This window comes from Amphiura filiformis, chromosome 14, assembly GCF_039555335.1.
Source record: "Amphiura filiformis chromosome 14, Afil_fr2py, whole genome shotgun sequence".
Lineage (NCBI taxonomy): Eukaryota > Metazoa > Echinodermata > Ophiuroidea > Amphilepidida > Amphiuridae > Amphiura > Amphiura filiformis.
In genome coordinates, this window is record NC_092641.1 from 45,152,674 (window position 1) to 45,176,647 (window position 23,974).

The 23,974-nt window shown below is 35.2% G+C and overlaps 1 protein-coding gene and 1 long non-coding RNA gene across 4 annotated transcripts in view; both read right to left on the reverse strand.

Annotated features, from left to right (window-relative positions):
• Nucleotides 1–1,294: 1,294 nt before the first annotated feature.
• On the reverse strand, nucleotides 1,295–8,072 carry LOC140169051 (uncharacterized). The gene is made up of 3 exons (XR_011861333.1): nucleotides 8,048–8,072; nucleotides 4,299–4,418; nucleotides 1,295–2,466 (listed from the first exon to the last, which is right to left on the reverse strand). It is a non-coding gene; the product is annotated as an uncharacterized lncRNA (long non-coding RNA).
• A 7,864-nt stretch (nucleotides 8,073–15,936) lies between these two features.
• LOC140170171 (protein amalgam-like) overlaps nucleotides 15,937–23,974 on the reverse strand; it is a 70,187-nt gene continuing 62,149 nt past the window's right edge. For all 3 annotated transcript variants that reach the window (XM_072193496.1, XM_072193494.1, XM_072193495.1), the window contains 4 exons: nucleotides 20,328–20,428; nucleotides 17,714–17,868; nucleotides 17,044–17,257; nucleotides 15,937–16,010 (listed from right to left, as the gene is read on the reverse strand). In XM_072193496.1, the coding sequence (XP_072049597.1) occupies nucleotides 15,943–16,010; nucleotides 17,044–17,257; nucleotides 17,714–17,868; nucleotides 20,328–20,428 (538 nt within the window). In that variant the 3' untranslated portion in view covers nucleotides 15,937–15,942. The remainder of the gene's footprint in view (nucleotides 16,011–17,043; nucleotides 17,258–17,713; nucleotides 17,869–20,327; nucleotides 20,429–23,974) is intronic.

Consider the following 23,974-nt stretch of genomic DNA (forward strand, 5'->3'; position numbering starts at 1 on the left):
ACAGGGTGAAAACGGGTACTTTTATTCAAAAGTACTTTTGTAAACTCTGCTTTTGAAGCACGTAGTAACCTAGATGTTTAATAGTTTAGTTTTATAATTTACTTATTCTCTTTTATATTTTCTATATGTGTATCTTTTGTATAACTTGACTGTACCTATTTGTTTGGTGATGTCAATAAAATAACTTGAACAAAAGGGCATATCTTCATAAGTTGTGAGCCGATTGAAATAATTGTTTTGGTTTATTAAAGCGAACGATTAAAGGTTTCTTTACATACCAAAATATATTTAATCAACGTTTCAAAAAATAGGAGAAAAAGAGGGCGCAATGAGGGGCCTCTTTTTTTTTTGGGGACACCCTGTACATCATTAGGGTATAATAGTTCCCTAATTTCCCGCGTATATTCCAAGTCACTCTCAAATTAGCATATTTTCGTAACGGTTTTTAAAATTTACGTGGACCTAAACTCTAAAGCATTTATATTTCAGTCTTTCAATGCAACGCTACCATACATAGCTACATTGCTGTACATTCATGTCTAACATACAATTTAGTTCACAATGCATATAAAATAATCATACATAACAATCTAACATTTTAATAAAATCACATTTTAACATTGATATATCTGTACAAGTATAAACAATTGATAAAAATGCGTCACCTATACAAAGAAATATCTCACTTACCCTATATTCATTGGTAACGAATCCAGTTTTTGGTGCACGATTTCTAACTGTGAAAATATATCGCAGTTATTTTTGGTGAAAACTAGTATAAGTTAAGGGAACTGGAATGAGCGTTTTGAGCGTTTCGACAGCATTTTTGTGGGACATGAGAGCACATCAGACCTATCGAATTGCATTCTGAATACGAAGAATGTCTTTCTGATATCAAATAATTTTCATTTTATGAAATTCACGATATAATACAAATTTTATGACAAATTATTAAAATTTGATATTTTTCACATTTGGAGATAACAGTCCTCGAAGTAAATTTTATCAATTTAATGATATAGTCTTAAAGTGTATGTAGCTGGGAGGAAAAGCCGACGATCAATTGAAAATTTTGACCTTTCATATTGAAGTTATGGATTTTTTTCCAAAAAGAACTAATTTTTTTGTTGTTTTGGGAAAAAAATCCATATCTTCAATACGAAAGGTCAACATTTTCAATTGATCGTCGGCTTTTCATCCCACTTACATACACTTTAGGTAGAAATCATCAGATTTATAACGTTTACTTCGAGTACTGTTAAATATCAAAAATACCAATTTTTTAATGATTTGCCATAAAATGTGTATTACATTGCGAATTTCAAAAAATCAAAATTATTCGATATCAGAATGACATTCTTCGTATTCAGAATGCAATTCGATATGTCTGATGTGCTCTAATGTCCCACAATAAATACTGTCCAAACGTTCATACCCCATCCCTTAAGTTGATACTATTATTTCAGGTATAATAGTCTCAGAGTTAAGTAATATATCTTGACGTTCAAAGATATCTATAAAATTGTTCAATAGTGTCAGCCAATATAAAGGTGACTTAATGTGATAATGTTGCTAATAATCATGATGATGATTGATGATACAGCGATTATACGTACATCCCAAAATAAAATGGCAAGATCATTAAAAACTTCGAAAACTGAAACTGATCAGAATTCCATTCAGTCAAAGGTAAGGTTTTTGGGTTTAGGTTAAACTTTTGATGCTGTTTCTCAATTTATCTCGGGCATGAGAACTTTCTTTTACAGAAATTCCTTTTCTCCAAATGTCAGCGTTTTTTTTCTTTTAGCCGTTTTTGAGCTTTTTTGCCCGGCATTTTGCCATTCTGAATAAAGAATAACAGAATTAAAATTGATGGAAATCATACATTATGGCTTTAATGATTACATTGTTTATGCTCATAGATATAGTTGCCGCTACCTCAATTACACAACTGCTTTCTTTGGCCTGTGGTCCTAATAATATGGCAAACATAGTGCTTTATGCGGTCAGGTTCGACGACGCGACAATCCTGGCTATGACTATATGAAAGGAATGTTGACATTCGGGTATCTGGGTGCAATAGGTGAACCCCAGAGTAAAACCACTCTACTTCTAATGCAGATGAAGTAACTCCTCATGCTCAGCAGTCATTAATATCTTAATAACCAAAGAGTTGATCGGCAGCTGCGGTTATTGTTTTTTTACTCGTTAACTAAAGAGTTGTCGGCAGCGGTGATTCAGTGTTTTTTACCTGTCAGTATCCGCGCACATTGTCATTTTGTTATTAAAACCTCGCGCCATAATCAGCCAGGGCGACGATCGCTTATTATCATCCTGATTGTCAACATGCGACGAGGCACTGTCTACCTTAGATCATCTATGTTTTGTTTTCAGTGTACTAATTGCACCCTACTCCTTCTACGATGTTGCGACCACTGTACTACTACAAGTTTACCAATACCATGTCTGCAACGAAAACCATAAAAACAAAAATTAAGAATAATTGTATTGAATAAAGGTTTGTCTAAATTATTCTAAAGGCTATTTACAAAATAACAGGTATTCCAGGTCCTAGGTGGTCGACATTTTTATATTTTTTCCAAGCTAGACCTCTTTCGGCATCTAGTCGCGTTTTTGATAAGTACTATTTGTTCCACTATTTCCAAAACCAGCACCAAATAAATTCTCAAAACAAAATATATTGATATTAATCCGCAATGTTATAAGGCCCGCAGAATACAAGGTGATCAAACTATAGGCATATTTATCTCGTTATTATAATGATATAAAGCTATTTTAAAGCTGCTGATATGCAAAGGGGTTGTAGTTAATACTCTAAAAATAGCGAGAAGAACATTAGTTTGTGTTATTTTGGTGCAATGGGCTATTCCAGATTAACTTCATGCACCCTCCCAGTCCCCTGAGCATCCTCTTTGGAAAATATGACCTTCAGCCAACCATCATATGAAAATTTTGACCTTTCGTATTGAAGATATACATGAAGTTAAATAATAGACCTTAAATTTCTAGGTCTTTGCTCAAGATTTTGATTACTTACGACTTGAATATTGTCACCGCAATTGTAAGAAAATATTGAATAATTTTATTCTTGGCCCCATTTTCCCTCAAATTGTGAAAATATTAACATTTGACTATAATCATGATAATTATTGCCGTCAGGTTCGACGACGCGACAATCCTGACTATGACTATGAAAGGAATGTTGACATCCGGGTATCTGGGTGCAATAGGTGAACCCCAGAGTAAACCCAGGGAGTAAACCACACTACTTCTGATGCAGATGAAGTAACTCCTCATGCTCAGCAGTCATTAATATCTTAACCAAAGAGTTGATCGGCAGCTGCGGTTATTATTTTTTTACCCGTTAACTAAAGAGTTGTCGGCAGCGGTGATTCAGTGTTTTTTACCTGTCAGTATTCGCGCGCATTGTCATTTTGTTACGTACTCACTATTTGGTCCACTATTTCCAAAACCAGCACCAAATAAATCGGTCTACTTCCGGTACTACTAAGGTTCGCTATTCCTAAGGTGCACATGAAGGATAAATAAAAGCTAATAAATCACAATATCTGAAAAACGTACATCATGTTACTGTAGAGATTCATCAGGTTTGTTATTGTTCAAATAATTACAGATTTGTTTTTACAAAACCAAAATATTTGTGGTGAAAAGATGGTAATAACTCACCAACTGACGAAAATCCCTTGTAGTGGCTGTAAGTCAACTTATATAGGTGAAACAGGTAGACAATTTGGCATTAGACTGTCTGAACATAAAAAAGGACGTGGACAGCGCTTGTTATAGAAAATACACCCGATCAGAACGCAAAGTTTCTGAGAGCGAACAAAATAAGTCAGCTGTTGCTGACCATGCAGCAAGAAGCAATCATTTAATTAACTGGGAGGAGTCGAGAGTTATTGATAAGGAGGAGGTACGTATCAAGCGATGGATAAAGGAATCCATATGGATCAGGAGGAGAGGAATGAATAACACCATGAACCGAGACGAGGGCACCTACAACCTGAGCAATCTCTACAACCCTCTGCTACAAAGCGACTCAACGACTGGCAACACTAGGTCGTACAGTAGAAGAGATTCATCACAACTCTGAAGAAATCCGAGTGAACAAGACGGATGAAACGTCAGTTGGCGAGTTATTACCACCTTTTCACCACAAATATTTTGGTTTTGTAAAAACAATCTGTAATTATTTTACATCATGTTGTTGTATCATCTCAAAATGCGATTAATTTTCTGTACATAATATTAATTATTACCTCAGAGTATAAAGAAACCTAAAAGATGCGCTAATGCTAGAAGACATAACCACAGTGATGATTGGTGATGACGTAAGCTGCTGCCATTCGCTCGAGTCCAAATCTTTATAGGCTCATAATCTGGAATAATAGCAGGAAAACACACAAATATTATTTGTGGTACACAATATATATTACATGATGCATAAGTTTAAGAACAACAACAACAACATGAGCAGATTTTGCTAATATACAAAAGGTTCATTTTGCAAGTATAGGGCAGGTGCAGGTAATGCGGGACCGTCAAGCACATTTGCCTAAAAAGTAAAAGAGCCAGGCAACTATAATAGATGTTTCTTATTCTGAACTAGCCACTCTTCATAATGAATTAAACAGGCACTATTCAATTTATTTAAAAAAATAAGGGAAAATATCTTTTATGTCCTTTAATACACCTGTTTATTCAAATTTGTTATTACCAAGTGGAATTAGGCAATAAAATGCGAATTTAAAAAAAAATGTCAATACACATATAAAAAAATGCATTGTGCCGTATTACTTCACTAGGGAAGGTGTACGAGTTCCATTCATCAATGCACAATAACACATTATCACCAATCTGCTAAGGGCCCATCGACACTTGATTCACTTAACCCGCTCCATGAGCATCCCAACAATGCACAAAATTGAGCTCACCCCATAGACACTGTTTACTTTATCATTATAAATCATCACATGTCTGATTTACATCAGAGCAAACAATGGCCGCTACTTTTTCGGACCACCGTGACTATTTGGGCATTTCGTGACAACTTTACCATTTAGAAACACGTCACCAGATGCAGGATTGATATAGCTAAGGAATGGAGGGTACTGTAGAGGTTACAGAAAGTGTTACAATGAACTAAATTATGCATTAACTATATCGGTTAATGACCCTTTTGAATCACGACTTGAGGCAGGTGTGTTAATTGATTAAGTGAAAGTGTTGTACGGAATGCTAATTTTATGGGAGTGGATAGGTACGATCACTGATGGTGCAGAGACCATGGGAATAACGAGACATTCGCGAGCAATTAGTCCAAATATACATTGAAATAGTTCAAGCTCTTATCATAATTTTTGTAATTATTTTCTATTAAACGTTATTCCGTTATTATTAAATATTAATGGTGAAATTGAAAGATTCGGAACGAAATTGAATTCGCGATATGCGAAAAAAGAACGTTGCGATCATTCAATTTGGCGCGAAAAAGAATAGCACTTATCGAACGCGCAAGTTGCGAAATTGACCCAAAATACCTATTTGGTACCAATGTTTAGCTATTGGTCTCCCCCATCCAGTGAAACCAAATAGGTAAAGACATTTCCCATATAATGTCGTTATGACGCCATAAATTTAATTGGGAAATTCTGGTTTGTATAAAAGTATAGGCAAAATTGATTATCGGCTAAAATTTCTACGAACATGCGATTTACCTGATTTTCTCCTAAATATGAAAGAAAATGACTATTTCAATCTAACTATTCAGTAAAATTCAGTCTTTGGAATAATTTTACAGGAGTAAAATGAAAATCGTGGATCCCGAGTGTGCTTTACCAACCCTCCATGGCCATTGTGGATAGTTGGCCCTCCTCGAATAAGGTGCTGGGGTAAAAATTGTATCACTAAATTGAGCGCAAAGGATGGATATGCGATTAGCGCGAGTCGCCTGGACGTAAAATACACGCGCTATTGTTTTTATGCAGGATGAAAACCCGTAGAGGGTTGGTACACCCCTCCCCCATCGTAGTCCTAGGGTTAGGTCGTAAGATCTATTTTAACGAGGTTGTTATAAAAGTTTGCCTCTAACTAAAGACCAAAAATTATATTATAAATTGCAAAAACAGAAAAAAAAACCACCAACAAAAACAGTAACAAAAAAAAAGCATTCCACTGCAAAAAATAACTTATCTGGAAGATTTTGATTTTTTCCTATGTTCTCACAGAAACACTAACAAATTTACAGCTTTATACACAATATAATTCAACTACAAACGGAAACGGAAAGAAAATAGAAATAAACACTAAAATTGGGAAATTCTGGTTTGTATAAAAGTATAGGCAAAATTGGTTACTAGTGGCTAAAATATGCGACTTTACCTGATTTTCTCCTAAATATGAAAGAAAAAGACTATTTCAATCTAACTATTTAGTAAAATCCAGTCTTGGAATAATTTTACAGGAGTAAAATGAAAATCGTGGATCCCTGGTCGAGGATCTTAAGGTAAACCTATTGTGCTTTACCAACCCTCCATGATCATTGTGGATAGTCGGCCCTCCTCGAATAAGGTGCTGGTGTAAAAATTGAAATATTAAATTGAGCGCAAAGGATGGAGCTACGATTAGCGCAAGTCGCATGGACATAAATAGACGCGTTATTGTTTTTATGCAGGATGAAAACCCGTAGAGGGTTGGTACACCCCCTTCCATCGTAGTCCTAGGGTTGGGTCGCAAGATCTATTCCACCGAGGTTGTTATAAAAGTTTGCCTCTAACTAAAGACCAAGAATTATTATTATAAATTGCAAAATTATTTCTTCCACTGCAAGAAATAACTTATCTGGAAGATTTTGATTGTTTCCTATGTTCTCACAGAAATACTAACAAATTAAAAACTTTATACACAATAAAATCCAACTACAAACGGAAACAAAACAGAAAGAAACACTATAAAGAAACAAGTGAATACAAAAATGCTTCTTCTCCCCCCACCCCACTCCCCTTTCAGCTACATATCGAAAGGTTTGGCTACAAAACCATATTTTTATAAATGCATCTATGTTAGGGAACAAACCAAAAGATCGATGACGTCCTATAAACGAAACTAGTTTAGGGAGGAGGGGGTAAAAATACTCGATTACGTTTGTACAAAAACATCGGTCTGAAGAACCTGTCTTTATAATTATTATGTCAAAATTGTCAACATTTCATTATTACGTTTCTGGCAGGGAGGGAGGGGGTCGGCTGAGAACTAGTTACGTTTATAGGACGTCATCGATCTTTTGGTTTGTTCCCTTAAAATGTTAGTTTTCACTGACCACATTGCCCCCTTTTAATTTTGAACCAAACAAATAAGGCAAAACGAAAAAAAAATGCGATTTCATTCCAGCGCCTATAATACGTGCATTAGCTCGCCGGTCATATTATATGTATTAATGAGCGGAGCTTCACGCAGCTGAGACGTACGTATAAGGCCTCGTATCCATAGGCTGTTCCCTTGTGGCGTGTGCCCTTGTTCCGTGTTAACTTTTTCCCATGTGACCTGCCACACAGACAACGAACCTTTGTGTTGCTTAGTGGCCGCTACGGTTTGTTGTCTGTGTGGCAGGTCACATGGGAAAAAGTAAACACGGAACAAGGGCACACGCCACAAGGGAACAGCCTATGGATACGAGGCCTAAATAAGACGTAAGACGACTAGCGATATGCACACAGTTTATACGTCACTGCTTCAACGATACACATTATATACATGCACGAGACATGTTAGCCATCACTCGATCGGTGAACGTGGAATTAAACCGGATCTCCGGATTTATAAAAACATAAATTTTACTGCAAGTAAAGCACTTCAGCCTTTAGTCACATGGTATTCTAGTACACCATTTGGGCATCATGTAAAAAGTAGAAATTCGAGAAAAATTGAGGGCGTCGCTGTGGAGCAAATCACATATCATGGCTTTAATATAGACATGCATGAGAAGTGAGGCATAGGATAGTCGACTCACCTGGGATTTGATAGACAAATTGTCCTGAGAAGAGGAAAGTATATAGAGATAGAAAATTAAAATATATCATGCATAAAAATACGGATTAAGGAATGGTTAAGAATCCAATTTACTCTACATTGTTAATATCGTTGTGAGCATCGCATACAGATGAACCAGGATAACTACAAACCTGCCCCCTTTTTTTTATTTTTATTATAATGACTATAGAGGGCAGCATTTTAGACGAAGTTTTTACCAGGCGGTACAGGACACGATGTTTGGAATCCGCCATTGGTTAACACTTGATTTTGAAATACAAAAGCGAAACAAATCTAAGAATGGGGTATGTTGTGACAAAATATTTTCCCAGTTTTAATCAGCTTAAGCTCGAAAATGAAAAACTACAGTGTAAGTAATTGTTTTTCAATTTTGAATTGACAACCATCTACTTTGCCCGGGGGGGACTTCAATTTGAAATGGATATAGGTGTAGGGCTGGCACTTTCGCACTAAGGGGCATTCGGTGAGAGCAAAATGTAAAACATATGGGGTCAATGGGTGAGAGCATGATTTTTGGCATTCGGTGAGAGCAAAATGTAAAAAATATGGGGTCATTGGGTGAGAACATGACCTTTTTTAAATTGAATCTTTGGGTGAGAACCGAAACAGCGCCACAGAAACCTCGAAAATCGAATATCTAGTTCTAAATGGCTTCAAATGTTTTTTTTCAAATTAAGTAACAAAATCAGTGATAAATGCAAGTTGCTGGTCGAATGGAACTGGTGAGGGGCTTTGGGTGACAGATCATATGGAATAATATGGGGTCTTCGGGTGACAGAGCATGTGTTCGTAAAAAATATGGGGTCTTTGGGTGACAGCGATGCTGAAAAGGGGGTCTTAACAGCCCTACATACGCGTCACCTCCAAAGTTGGAGTGCCCCGGGCTTAGAAGATGCTTTCAGGATGGTAGTTTCGTCAGCCTCATACGTCACGACGCGTATCCTCTACCGCCTGGTGTTTGTAGTGCAAGGTCGTTGTTGGCATTGTCGCTCTTCGCGCTCGGCGCTTTACACGGGTTACACAAGGGCGGTTTAGAGTAGTTTAATTAGTATGCTGAAATCACAACGATAAGCAAGCGGGTTATCTTCAAAATAATGAAAAATAGAGGATAGTTGTTATTTTACCATGCGTTAGAAATCTTTAAGGTTAAGGTTAGTTGCAAATGAAAGTAGCCAAGTACTATTTGATAATATCACATTCTGTAGTTAAAATACAAACATATTAGATAAAAAATTATATATCTGTCCCCAAAGTTTCTCTAGTATACATTTCTAAAATGCATAATGATCTCGTGAAAGATTAACTTTCGTGTAATGCTAAAAACACAACAAGGATAACTTGAAGAATGCTACTCGTCTAAGTACGAAGTTCCATACACAGTATGTGCTTTGTAAATTACCAGCTGATACTACCCATTACTTTGGAAGCAGGGTTCAAAATTATTTACCTCCAGTATAAAACATGTTGTTTAGAGGTTATTGACTGCGCATCAGTTGTTTTGAGGGTTTTGGGAACATCTACATATTTTTACTTTTTGATTCGAGGAATACCATGAGGGGCGCAGTCCCGAAGGATACTCCGAGCTCGAAGCAGAGCTCGAAGCAAAATATTTAGATTTTTCACAATACCCGGAAAATAACTGATGTAAAGTCATTAACCTCTATAACAGCATAGAATTATTTTTTTTATCTTTCCACAGAGCACACAAGGTGCCCTGTGTATTTATTTATCAAACATGATCTCAGTTATACATAGTTATATAAGCCACAATTATACAGAATAATTACAATAATATTACATTGATGAAAGTAACTGTTATTACATATTTATAGAGTTCCATCTTTTATTCCATTCATACATTTTACCTTTATGGTTTGCAATGTGTTTTTCAGTCTCGGCGACATTATTAAGCATACCTTTAAAACCTTGTATGTCCAGCTTATTTTTATTACATCTTGCATTATAAATAAACTTTTTCCCTGAAGAACAACAAAATTATAATGACAATAATCAACATCTAATATGCCCATCAGAACATCCTTCATGGTAAGAGTAATTCTTTTTTAAAATATTATCTTGAACCTTCTTCCAAAATTGAGCAGAAGTACCACATTGCCAAAATAAATGTGGGATATTTTCTAACTCCTGATTACAAAAAGTACAAAGATTTGAATCAACATAACCATATTTAAAAAGATTTTCATTTATACCTATAATTCTATGCAGAATTTTGAATTGAAAATACCTAAGTTTGGTTGATAGGGAGGAAGACAAGGGAATCCTGTAAATATCGTTCCAATTTAAATTCATATCATCAAAAAAAGACAGCCCATTTGGCCTCGGCTTTGGGCGTCTTAAACAACTTGTCAACGCAAATTTTGTGAACCAATTTGCAGACTTTCTTAGAGGAACAGATAAGAGCAAGCATATCATCATGATCATTCTGAACAGTTCCCAAGTCTTCCCCCTCTCGACACTTCTGATCCATACATTTGGAATGGCATAGATTAGAGCAAAATATTCCAAAAAGTTACATTGTAAATTATACTTGGTCTTCAAGATATCAAGGGGAAGAAAACTATCATCTTCATTTAAAATATCAGAAATAAGTTTAATACCTTTCTCATGCCAGACTTTTTTGTAAACAGTGTTTTGGGCGATAACAATAGATGAATTATTCCATAATATTTGATGCCTAAAATGACTTGAAGGAGAATCATAAGTAATTGTACACCAAGCGTTGAGAATTTCACCAATAAACACATTCTTAATAAGCTTAATACATTTCTCCTCTGGTTTAGTGTTACATTCCCAAAAAAGATTACCACCAATCTGTTTCATATAAAACATATAAAAACATTTCCATTTACCATTGTTGTTCACATCCAAGAGACGTTTAACCCAAGCCACTTTAAGCCCATTAATAACTGATGGAATGTGAACCATCTTGAGGCCCCCTTTCTCATAGTCACCAATGATGGACTTTCTGCTGAGCTTATCTGGTTTTCCTGACCAAATAAATTTAAATATTATCGAGTCAACCTCCTTCAAAAAATTATCAGGTGGTTTAGGTAAAACAGAAAACAGAAAAATTAATTGAGAAAGACCCAAGGATTTAACAATTGTAATTTTACCAATTGGACTTAAATCTCTCATCGACCAAATACGCAAGATTTCCTTGAGTTTTTAAGTTTTGGAACGAAATTTAATTCAAAAATATTGCTCAGATCAGAACTAAAAACTACACCCAAAAGACGAACAGGATTGGCAGTAAAATGTAAATCATCATTGTTTAAATCAGGAGGATTATCCTTAAACAAACCTAAAGGGAGTAACTCAGATTTATCCAAGTTAATTTTCAAGCCAGAGTAAATTTGGAAAGTCTCAAGAATGTGAACAACTCTGTGAAGGGAGCCAACATCCTTTAAGTAAATAGTGGTATCATCCGCATAAGCACTAATAATAATTTCAGTATTCTCAACCATGATACCTTTAACACTATTATCATTTCTGATGGCCAAATTCAAAATCTCACTACTAATTATATAAAGCAGCGGACTAAGTGGACAACCTTGACGAAGTCCACAAAAAAAAAAAAAAAAATCAGAAGCATGTCCATTGTTCATAACACACGAGGTAATATCTGTATAAAAACTTTCACCCAATTAATCAAATCATCACCAAAATTAAACAATTTTAATGCCTTAAACACAAAGGACCATTCAAGTTTGTCGAATGCCTTTTCAAAATCAATTAAAAACATAATACCAACAAGATTATTTTCATTTACATAATTAATAACATCAAGGGCAAGCCTGATGTTTTCACCAATGTAACGTCCTTTCAGGAAACCTGTCTGGTCATTATGAATAATATTAGGCAAAACCTTTTTTAAACGGAGGGCAATACATTTTGTAACAATTTTATAATCAGTATTGAGTAATGAAATAGGCCTCCAATTTTTCAGGTAGATCGGATCTTTATCTTTTTTCGGGATCAGGTTAATTATTCCCCTACGTTGATCAATTGAAAGGCTTCCATTGTCAAAAGAATAATTATAACTGTTGATAAGAAAGTGAACAATATCGTTAAAAAAAACTTATAAAATTCAGTAGGGAAACCGTCTGTGCCAGGAGTCTTATTATTAGGCATTAACACTAAAGCTTCCTTACATTCATTTACAGTGACCAGTCCCTCACACACACTTTTTGGGAATCCTCATCTAATTTTGAAAATTAGTATCCGTTGCCAAAATATCATTGAGTTCAAAATTCGGAGCATTACAAGAGGTATACAAATTTTGATAAAACTGTTTTTCCTCATTAAGAATATCGGCACCTTTAGTGTGGATTTGGCCGTTATCTGAATTATACTGTATTTGACCTTTGAGACAAATAATTTGAATCGTTCACTGATATCCTTCCCCGGCCCTTGGATCACAACCTTATTGAGCAATTTGTGATTTTTACTTATTGTGCTTGTTTAAACATGTTATATGAGGATTCTATAAGTTGCATTTTGATGAGGCACGTATGACTAAATACCACTAATTTAATAGAGCTGGGCAGTGCTTGAAAGAAGGAGAGGGACTATTTTTTGCATGGCATCTGAAAAAGTGCTAAAAATCACTGAAAATACCAAGCTGTATAGTCAAAAATGTGCAAATTTCTTCAGAGTAACATGCAGAAATGACATGTTTTCTACCAACATTTTACAGTTTTGATGAAAAGTTCCCCAAAATTCATCCGCGGAACATCGATTTTGCCACTCTACATGCTCAACCAGTGGTCTCCAATCTGTTCACCAAAAGAGGAGAACGCGCTGTAAAACTATGGTCTTTACACTTCAGTGTTATAAAACAAAAAATGTCTCAGATCATCGTATGTTGAAATTTTGGTCATTCACCCTTCTCCTCGTTTAATAATGTCTTTTCACTGTGAGAGTTCAATGTTTGAAATGGCCTATTTTTCCATTGTAATCTGTGTTATCATGGTTATAGAGAATTAATGGGATCGAACCTTTTGTCCATATAAATCATTGAAAATTGAATGGCGTCATTCTTGTGAATCACATTATGCAATTACAACAATTGTATTGGGCTATTCCAGTTGAAATTCACACTACCTCTGTGGAAGATTTTGGAAATATCTTCCACAGGGGGAGTATGTTTTTCTAATGTAATTGGTCAGGGTTAATCATTTTGAAACCCATATACTCCCCCTGTATTATATCTTTACCTATATGTGATGCGATCAAGCAAAATCAGTCGGAACTCTGAAATATTAAATTGTCAGTTTCTTATTTGATAGTGAAAAGCATTTACAAAGCTGCATTTTGTAGAAAAGCACATTAAAATTGAACCACCAGTTCCAAAGATATGAGCAATTAAAGAGTTTCAAAAACAACAGGAAACAAAAGGAAATATTTCATTTGTTTGGCTATATCTCTAAATTAATATTTCCGAGTTCTGACTGATTTTGCTTGATCGCATCACATATGTTCCACAACTGCAGTGAGTATTTCAAATGGAAGTTACCCAATTGTGTATACTCTCAATCATCTGGGAATCATACAACGTTGGTTGCTCTAAGGTATGTTTTGGATTAATCTGGTTGAATAGATTGAAGTTACCCAATTGTGTATTCTATACTGCGCCAAGAAAGTATCCTTACACTTGGAAAATTAATCACAATATTGTGTATTCTATACTGCGCCAAGAAAATATCCTTACACTTGGAAAAATAATCACATAATTCCAACAAGACTATACACAGTTCAAATTAGCCATTTAGGCACCACAGCCAAATTTGTTCGATCTTTGGATCGACCGTCGATGCTTGGTCGATCCATATTATTAATGAAATCAAATAATTGACTATTGTTAATTGTGATAACATATTCATCTTAGTATGTACAGGGTGTCCCAAAAGTCTCGATACCTTTTTGAACCTTTGTATCTCTGGGAAGAAATGGTATACAGAAAATTTGAAAACATATTTGGAAAGAAAACACTTGGGCAATTTTTTGGTACCAAACTTGCCCCTTTTGTGCCTCCTACTTAAAAATAATGTTAGATGAATGTACAGGCACATAACGCGTAGTACCATACAGCAGTCAATCATTTCTTTTTCTGAACATTCACAGATGTTCTTGGGCTTGCTGATACAGCACATCTTATATGTTATCAGTGTTTTATCAGTGTTTCGTATAGATCGTCCTGTCTTCCTACGTCCTTAGCGCACTGAATCACGCACTGATCCTGTCTTTAAGAATTTGTTGACAATGTTTTTTATGCAGCATTTTGATAGTGCTCGAGCATTTCCAGTGAGTTGATAATGTTCTTTGAACTTCTTTTGAGTAAGTTTAACCGATTTCGTTTCGGCATAAAACCGACGAATATGAATTTGTTGTTGAATATTGTAAGCCATGTTGAAACAACGCCATTTATCATTTATTCGTGCATCACTGTGGAAACAAACCTCTTGAATGCGCTTAAATGGAATGCAGGGGGTAGCAGAGCAGAACAATGGTTTCAACAGGACGGTGCGACTCCACACACAGCAAAAGGGACTCTCCAATGGCTTGAAAAACGTTTCCATAAGAAGATCATATCCCTCAAAATTGATCAACCTTGGCCACCTCATTCTCCAGATTTAAGTCCACCTGATTTGTTTTTTCTGTTGGATTATCTCAAAAACCGAGTGTTTAGCACAAAACCTTGCAGCATACCCAACTTGAAGGAAAACATAAAGAGTGAGATAAGAAAAGAGACAATTGCAGAAGCGTCATAAGAGTACGCGAGTGTGCAAATTTACATGGTGGACATCTTCAGCATATTCTTAAAGGCTAGACTACAAGAGGAAAAACAAACTATAACGAAAGAACAAAGTAAAAATAATAAAGTTGTTGGCAATAGTGTTTCAATTTGACAGTGTTCCTGCTGATTTGTTGCTTTGTTCCCATTAACCATTTTTGCATTTGCGCTACATTGGTTTGTGCATAATGTCTTCTGACTGAGCATGAAAAAGGGAGTTTCAATGTGACAATTCAGTAATGATCGGGGTATCAACTCAATCAAAACAGTATCAAATCCTTGAGATGTGGAAAATTACTTTACCAATTTACTTTATTAGGATATTGAGCAATTACAGAAGAGGGTGTTAATTAAATGACGATTTGTTTGCATTTAATTAAGTGTTTTTGTTTCTCCGCTTTAAAGAATGGTTTTAGAATATAATGAACATCGGCTCATATCTTCGTATTAAAATATGCAAACATAGCAAGTTTGGTACCAAAAAAATTGCCCAAGTGTTCTCCTTCCAAATATGTTTTCAAATTTTCTGTATATTATTTCTTCTTAAAGATACAACGGTTTAAAAAGGTATCGAGACTTTTGGGACACCCTGTATAATTGATATTGACCAATATAAATTAAGCATTAATTCACATGAATCAGTTCTTATGTAATCAATAACAAGCATCGAATCAGCATCGACGGTCGATCAAAGATCGAACAAATTTGGCTCTGGTGCCTTACCACTCTCAAACGAGATGTCTAGTCCGTGGAGTTTTCAATAGGCCAGTGTGTCACTTTTAAAACTGGACCTTCGTCTAATCAAATGCTTGTAACTTTGCTTCTTGAAGTCACATTGGATTTAATGAGGTGTCAAAATGTGCCGGATTAGATAGTGCGTCTATTAAAAAAGCAAAGTTACCCAAATATAGTTCAGTTTTGAAATTGTGATTATTTTTCCAAGTGTAAGGATACTTTCTTGGAAGCAGTATATCAAAACTCATACTCCCTCTGTGGAAGACTTTGGCTAAATCTTCCACAGTACAGGGGTAGTGCGAATTTTAAACTGAATAGCCATTTTGCTTACCGGGTGGAAAAGGCACAGGTGTTGTAAGAATTTCTATATCAACTGCAAAACAACAATAACAAAAATAAAGCAAATTAAGACCTTATTCAATATGAATTTAACGTTTTAATATAATTATACTTTCGTATGCTTGCATTTCAAAGTTAAGTCACATATAATGAAGGTTGCGACAATGTGTCATAGTCATAGTGGCATAGTTTCAAGGGGCCAAGATTGAACGAAAATGATCTACAATCGACATTAAATGCCTAAAAAATCTAAAATGTTACGATGGCGTAAGATGAGTTCTTAATGAGCGGGAGGGGAGGGATAGGATATCCAACAGAGGAGACATTCCCCTTCACCCTTCACGCCACTGAACAGCACAGAACCAGTATTTGTTCAATTTACAGCTTTAGAGAATTCAACTATTTGTGACCGCACCACGAATGAAATGTCCTAAATTGTTTTCTGAGTTACAGTGTAAAATGTGCACGAAGGTCGTATTCATAGGTACCTCAAGTTAGTTCTACATGTATCTCATTTTGATAGCGCTAGTCAGACACCTTTTAAACCAATCAATAATCCTATTGTTGAAGAGGAAAATAATCTTCTACCTATGTCTATAGAATTCTTAAATATCTCTAGTCTTTGTTGGGTTGGGCTAAATCCTGTTCATGTGGTGGGTTACAAAGCATTGTATTTTGTCTAGGTATGTATAACCAACAATTAACAACGAGAGGACATACCTGAACCTTGTTGACTTGACGGTTATTTGAAATGACCGCCAATTATGATTGTTTGATATTTATTACCAGCAATGTGGGAAAAGAGACACATGTAGAACCGAAAATAGTATACCGTTTTGTTGAAGGAGCAAAGTTCAACAAACCATAACCTCGCTTCTGGATATCGTTTGAAGTCAAATGATATAGCATTTTAAAGCTTATGATATATATTTTCTCAACACGAAATAAAACAAAATTGACCGGGCGGAATTTACGGCTCATTCGTTGTGTACAGTCACATTTTACTTAACGTATGAATTTACACTTCATGATCTAAGATTCAAACCAAGGACCAGTGGTTAACTTACTGTCTGATGTAGAAAAATTAAACGAATTTGTATTTCCGATGCCATATTTATTGACTCCGTAAATATGCACTTCGTATGTTATATTATCTCTCAGAGATTGAAGTTCTAACGACATAGGAAGCCTTGGTTGATCATCTCCATAATACGGCTTGAAGATCTTTTCTAGGTGTTCTTTATTTGAGTACACAACACGCACTTTATCCGGCCCTACTTCCTGTAACAAATGTATAATGAAAATGAAGGCATATTCAGAGATTGCGAGTTAATAATTGCTTTGATGCAACTGCGGAGAGTTGGCAACAAAGTAGATTGCCCCGTACTTCTTTGTGTGATTATTAAATAAATAAATAGGCGACCCTTGCCTAGCCTATGAGGTCGGTGATCACAGACTGACGTCAGATGATCATTTGATAACCCGTTAAAACCCCACTAATTATTATAGAATATTCGATACAACATGTCTTCGTTATTTTAAATGTTTTAAACGTCTAACGAATGTGTGATAGCGTAAAATCAGATATTTGACATACCGTAACATTGATTTTCCGACAACACAAATTCGTTAGAAAATAAAAATGAATTGAAATAGAGATTGAATAACGAATACTTGTTGAACGAATATTCTATGTCGAATATTTGGAGTCTGTATGACCCTTAATTGTAAGCTTACCTCATACCACATGCCTCGATACTTTATAACAAACTGATCTACTTCTATAAACGATGGATTATCCGGCGCTACCTCCCCATAGTCCCACCGAAGAGTATAGCTGTGCATACGGAATCCTTGATATGGACTTAAAACACGTGGTTCTCTTGGTCTACCTGTAAATGAATTATTGTACATTGTTAATACACACTGCGCACAAACACACCGCGCACATGATAGCAAACAAATAAAAATGGTGAGTCCTAACGGTACCGGCTCAGACTCATAAACAGAAGGTTGTGGGTTCGAACGCCGGTAGTGATCTGAGACGAAAATATTTTCGTTTCAGGTGGTGTTGCTAACGTGTTGTGCCCTTAGACAAGACTCTTTTAGCTTAAAAGCGCTATTGTGTCTCTCTCTCTATCTAGGTGTATAAATGGGTATTTGGAAGGTAAACCAGATCAGTTGTGTAGACGGATTGGCAAACTCCAAATTCAGGAGAGTCAGGCCCAAAAACCAAGGGAAAGAGATGTGCAATTCAGCACGTGAGCGCGTGGCTCCGGCATAACTTATCTCACCTCTATTGAGAAAATCATAAGTTGCACAGTTGGGTAAATGACTGAGATTGGTTGGAGTAAAAAGGACATTTACATGAAAAATGTAACATTTCAAAAATGAAACATTAAGCTATTCACCATGTTCACTAGGAACAGTCAATAAAACATTTCCGAACCGCTACATAACTCTGTGTCAATTAATGTAACAAGTAAGTCCAAATGGGCATAAAAATATTTATCTATCCATAAAACTCTTTTAAAAATTGTGTCTTATTGAATTTAAGTATCTTCCAGAAATGTCCTCTTATCTACTAAAGTGTAACGATACAGGTTACGATACAACAAAACATTCTATTTTGCTGTTGAGGGAGCTGTTGAAACAAAATCACCCAACAACTACAAGATATTTTGTTTTTATTACCGGAATAAAAATACAATTTTCTTAAAATGAAATAAAGAAATTGGTTAGAGGTTAAAGTAATATTACTGCACAGATAGAGAGTGAATAAAAATTTTTTTATTAAATAATAAAAAAATAAGAGGCAAAATCCAGAAAGGGGAAATAATGACACAAATTAGCATTGTGGTAACTATGGGAACTTACTTAAATAGAAGGATACTTACAGATATTTGAACACGAATAATTGAACAAAATATATTAATCCATTTCTTGCTTTCATTGTGTTTAATACGCGTATTGCGAGTTAATAATAATACAATATTGCAACACCAATGTATACGTAATTGCATTATAGCATCAACCAGAATGTAATACGGCAACAATTTCTACAGCCTGTCTCAAAAAAAGTTGTGCAAGTGAAAAGCGCCCTCTTTGGCAATTAGAAAATATTGTTGTAACATGATGCTTACATCAACGTCAAGGGTGTTGTTGATGCGTCATGTTGATGCGTCTAATGCACTCTCCCTTAGGGGCTCGTGGATTAGACGCATCAATATATCAGCGCGCATGCATTTTTTTTGTCTAATTTCTCTCCCAATTAGTAATACGCGTTCATTAACTTATAAGTGTGCAATATTTCTTTTTCTTTTAACATGTCTTGAGAGAACAGTATTTACCGTGATAAAATCATTGACATGCACATGTATTTAATTTTACAGCAGAATGTGAAATATTTATTTATCTTTTAATCTGTTTTAAGTAGAAAAAGAGAATCATTATATCATGATAAAACAGTAAAAACAGTAAAACAATTTTGTATTGTTGTGTAATTGATGCATTCTTTTGATTTCAAGAAGGAATTCTTAAAAACTTGATGCTATCATTGATTTACATGTTCAGCCATCTTCCCTAGTAAAAGTGGCACAAATGCGATTTTACCCTTTCGTTGTTAACTAAAGATATCTCGAGATTAAAATAAGCAAATTGAACAGAACAAACGGCATTTAAGAGCTAAGATTACGCCCCTGACGTTGATGTCATTATGTCACAACGGTATTTGCTAATTGCTAAAGAGGGTGCTTTTCACTTGCACAATTATTTTTGAGACAGGCTGTATAGAGTGTAGTAGAAGAAGGGCTTAAGTGCGCAAAAATAGTTCTAAGCAAACGTGGTTCAATTCTGGTTTACCTTGCGGCTTGCGCACCGTGTGTTTTCAATACAATCCTGGTTTACCCTGCGCACCCAATTTTTTAGGCTTAGGGACATATGTCATAATAATTATGTCTTAGATAAACGATGTGGATCAAAAATTTCAATTTAAATGTTAACCCACTGACTTAAGAGTTACGTTACACGTGCCTTATAAAGAATATATCATAGTTCACCGTCCTTTACAGCCAACTCGGTGGTAATAACCCATTTAGTTAAGCAGTGCATGCAGCATACCCCATGTAGTGAGACTGTCAGCATTTTACAAATATTAATAGCTCATGAGCTAGCTCAGTTGAAGGTCTCTACAACGTAGGAACTGCATAATTGCATAAGATTGTGATCACCTCAGTTACAGAAACCACCAGGTGGAACTCATGTTGTAAAGTGAAAATAAAAATTTTGTTTAAGGGAGTGCTAACGTAATAATAGTTATATTGTATGACGTGACACCCCAAGTCAAACTTACCACTGACTTCAATAACACCCGTATCGTTGCCAACACTGTTTACCGCTGTACATGTATACGTGCCGTAATCGTTTACAGGATCCACGCTTACAATGATTAATCTGGAATTTAAAATAAAAAAATATTACTGTTTTTAGTTATGAGGATTAAACACCAAACACAAAAGGATTAAGCAAAGAGCATCTTAGATGACATATGAAAAGGTTTGACTACAAAAACGATTCTCTTATAAATGCATCTACGCACGATTTCCACCTCGATACACCCGAATACACAGATATTTCCAAACACAGCGAGTCTAGCCTCTACGCAGTCTGTGTTATACTACACGGTTAAGCGCAAAGCATCATAAGAGCTGTGTGAGATCTAGTGGAAAATAGGCATCTGAAATTGTTTTTTGTCAAAATCTCAAGTGTTCCCTTCATCCAATCAGAATGTTTTTTATATCGAACGAAAGCTAACACTTCCCCCTAAAAACACTTTTTCATTAGTTCAACAGATAACGCAATTCAATGTTTATAGCAAGGCGAATGTGGTAAATCTGTTGAAAACTACATGTCCAAGCTCAATTTTTGACCAAAATGTAGGTTCAAAAAGTCAAAACCTCATGTGTTCTTTACAAAATTTTATGTCATTAAATGAAAAAAGCACACTGTACATATACTAGCTTTATTTCAATGAGCATGCATGGCCAATTCTCTTTAAATTACCAATCGTGTGCAAAAAGTTACCTTATTTTCCAGTTTTGTCATATGGTTGTAAATTCAATGAACTATGACTTTGCTAAAGAGCGCTTACAAATTGATATCATGTTAGAAACAACGACAACAACATATCGTACTTTAAAGAACACGTATGAACGACTTGTACCCGTAAGTAATTATTGAAAAAATCACCAATTGCAAATGCAACTTTTGATTGACTTGAAATAAAAAAAGTAATTATGATTATAGTGACAATTTGTAACCATGGTAACTCAGTGACAACTATTACTTTCTTTAATTTATCTATATAATGACAAAGCTTTTCGTATTATTATTCCGTTTTCTTAAGGTGGTACTACAGCCCTTGATAAATTTGTGACTATTTTTGCATTTTTCTCAAAAACTAATAAAGCACTGGTAACAAAAGTAATGTATATTATAGGGGCAAGGAATCCAATTACTACACACTACACAGATGCAATTTTCAGTGCAGTAGTTGTAGTCCTTGCCCCTATAATATACATATCTTAGGCCTACTTGTCACCAATGCGCTATAATTTTTGAGAAAAATGCAAAAAGAGGCACAAAATTGGCCAGGGGTGTATAGTACCACCTTAAAGCCTATCAAGCAAACCTGAAGAGAGTCGAAGATGTTTTACCCATCTAAGATTCCAAGCACTTCAACATACTCTGGAGCCTAACAATAGCACTTTAATACAAAATCCTTTGTTACTGTTATTGTTATCAAAATCCTTTGTTATTGTTATTGTTATGCATTACTAAAATTTAGAAACGAGCCAATGTAAACTATAGGACATTAGGTTCATTACTTGGCCCTGTTTCGTGATTCTAAATTTGAGAATATTGCTCTACAGGCTCAAAAATCCAATGGTTATAACAGTATTTCTTAATAAAGCACAAACAGCGTTTAGAAAGGTTCTGATAAAATGACTTATCAAGCAAACTGGTAAAAACAGAAAAAGGCAACATTATTTTGACACGCGATCGCCACTGATCTGAAACCCTATTTAATTAACTTAACATTTAAAGACCGTACTAAAGTTCTGGTGATAATGCTGTATCTATTATAATATCAACATTACAAAGCTAAGCACCATTCTACACTTAAAATATTTCAATCGCCCTAAAAGCTTTCTTCATCTGGTTCTTCCAGTTGAAATCCATACACCCCATACGGAACACATCATCCTAATCTCCCATGCACACAGGGGGTGTAAATTTCAAATGGAGTCACCAATTTAGTTAACACCACTTGAAATTCACACTCCCTGTGTGGAAAGATCAAGGTCATGTATTCCATAGGGGGTGTAAGGATTTCAACCGGAACAGCCCATTATAGTCGTTGTTTACTTTACCAATTGCCTTAAAAAAATTACATTTCTTTGTAGTCCATTATATTATATTGTGTTTTAAAGATGTACCAGCTACTACGTATAACACAACACTAGAAATATTTTAAATTCGTTGCTATGGTAAGAATATAATTAATTACTTTTTAACAGAAAATAATAATTATACGGTTGCTCAATTGAAAAGATATCGTGTGAATCGGGAAGCGTGCCCTTCGAATATAATTTAGCTCTCATCTATATACTCATTAGAAGGACTATACATTAAAGCCATAATGTACGATCTATTATGAAAGAAATTGGTCTTTTTTTTTTTACCTGATGTCCTAACTTATAACATGGAATCAGCCAAATCCGTTGTGTTTGTTAGGTCAACAGAGCAATTTTGATATAATGTCGTATTAAGACATTTATGAGACTTAAAAGTCTCCCATATATATTAGAACTCAACGCTAAACGGCCAATGTAGCCTGTGGTTTCTTTCACTTAACCTTGTTATTTGGACTTAAAATGGACAGAAACATTTCCTGACAGTTATTAATAATTAGTATTTCAACATTTTGATTAACGATTAACGCAATTAAAAGTGAATGAAAATCATACATGACTTTAAGCGAATGCAAACTAAAATTAGTTTTACTCCTTAACTTGCATGATGTTCTGATGTTTTGCGTTAAATTTGGCAAAGGTTTGAACAATAACTTTCATATCATAGATACCACCATTCACAACACACCCAACACCCCCAATCCACCCTCTCACCCACCCTCATGTATACACATCTAACAACCCCTCCACAACTCAGTGTATGCATGTAAAATGTAGACTTTCCTGGTTTTGGATATCCAACAAAATACACTTTGTAGGCCTTATTTCCTTGCAAAATAAATCAATCTTAAAATTACACCCTGAAACACACACCCGCCCCATCGACACCCCGCCACACATACACCCCGCTCACCCCGCTCACCCCAAACACCCCTCCGATGAAATAAAAGAGTAAACGTGTACGTGACCCCTAACGTAATAATATTAAAACTATAATTAGCAATGTACAAGCACTAGAAATTAGTCAAAAATAATTAGAAGGATTATTATAAGGCGACAGTAACCAGTAATTACTCCTTCAAAATTGATTATTTAGTAAGAAACTTGAATGGAGACAGCATATATGACATATAAGTCTTCAAATTATCGGGAGATTATTGTAAAGGCATTTTAATTCATCGTCACTTTTAATTACTCATATGAGAAAAATGACTCAGGTACGATATTTGAAGCAGCCTAGGCATTGTTAAGTGTAACAGTGTGAAATTTGATAAATAATGACTAAAAACCCTAGGTAATATAATAATTTTCTAATATTCTAATAAACCGAACTGCTTGTTATGCAGGTCTGGTTTGGCAATGGAAACATTGCCTCTCTTGACACGGGCTTACTACAGTAGTTCCCCAGATCCATAGAGTAATGAACTCAAGTGTAAGCCGTGTTCCCGGGCCGTGTTCCTCTCATACACTTGGTATATTACCTTTCTCGTATCATTTCATTAGCCTATTAAAGTAGAGATCACAT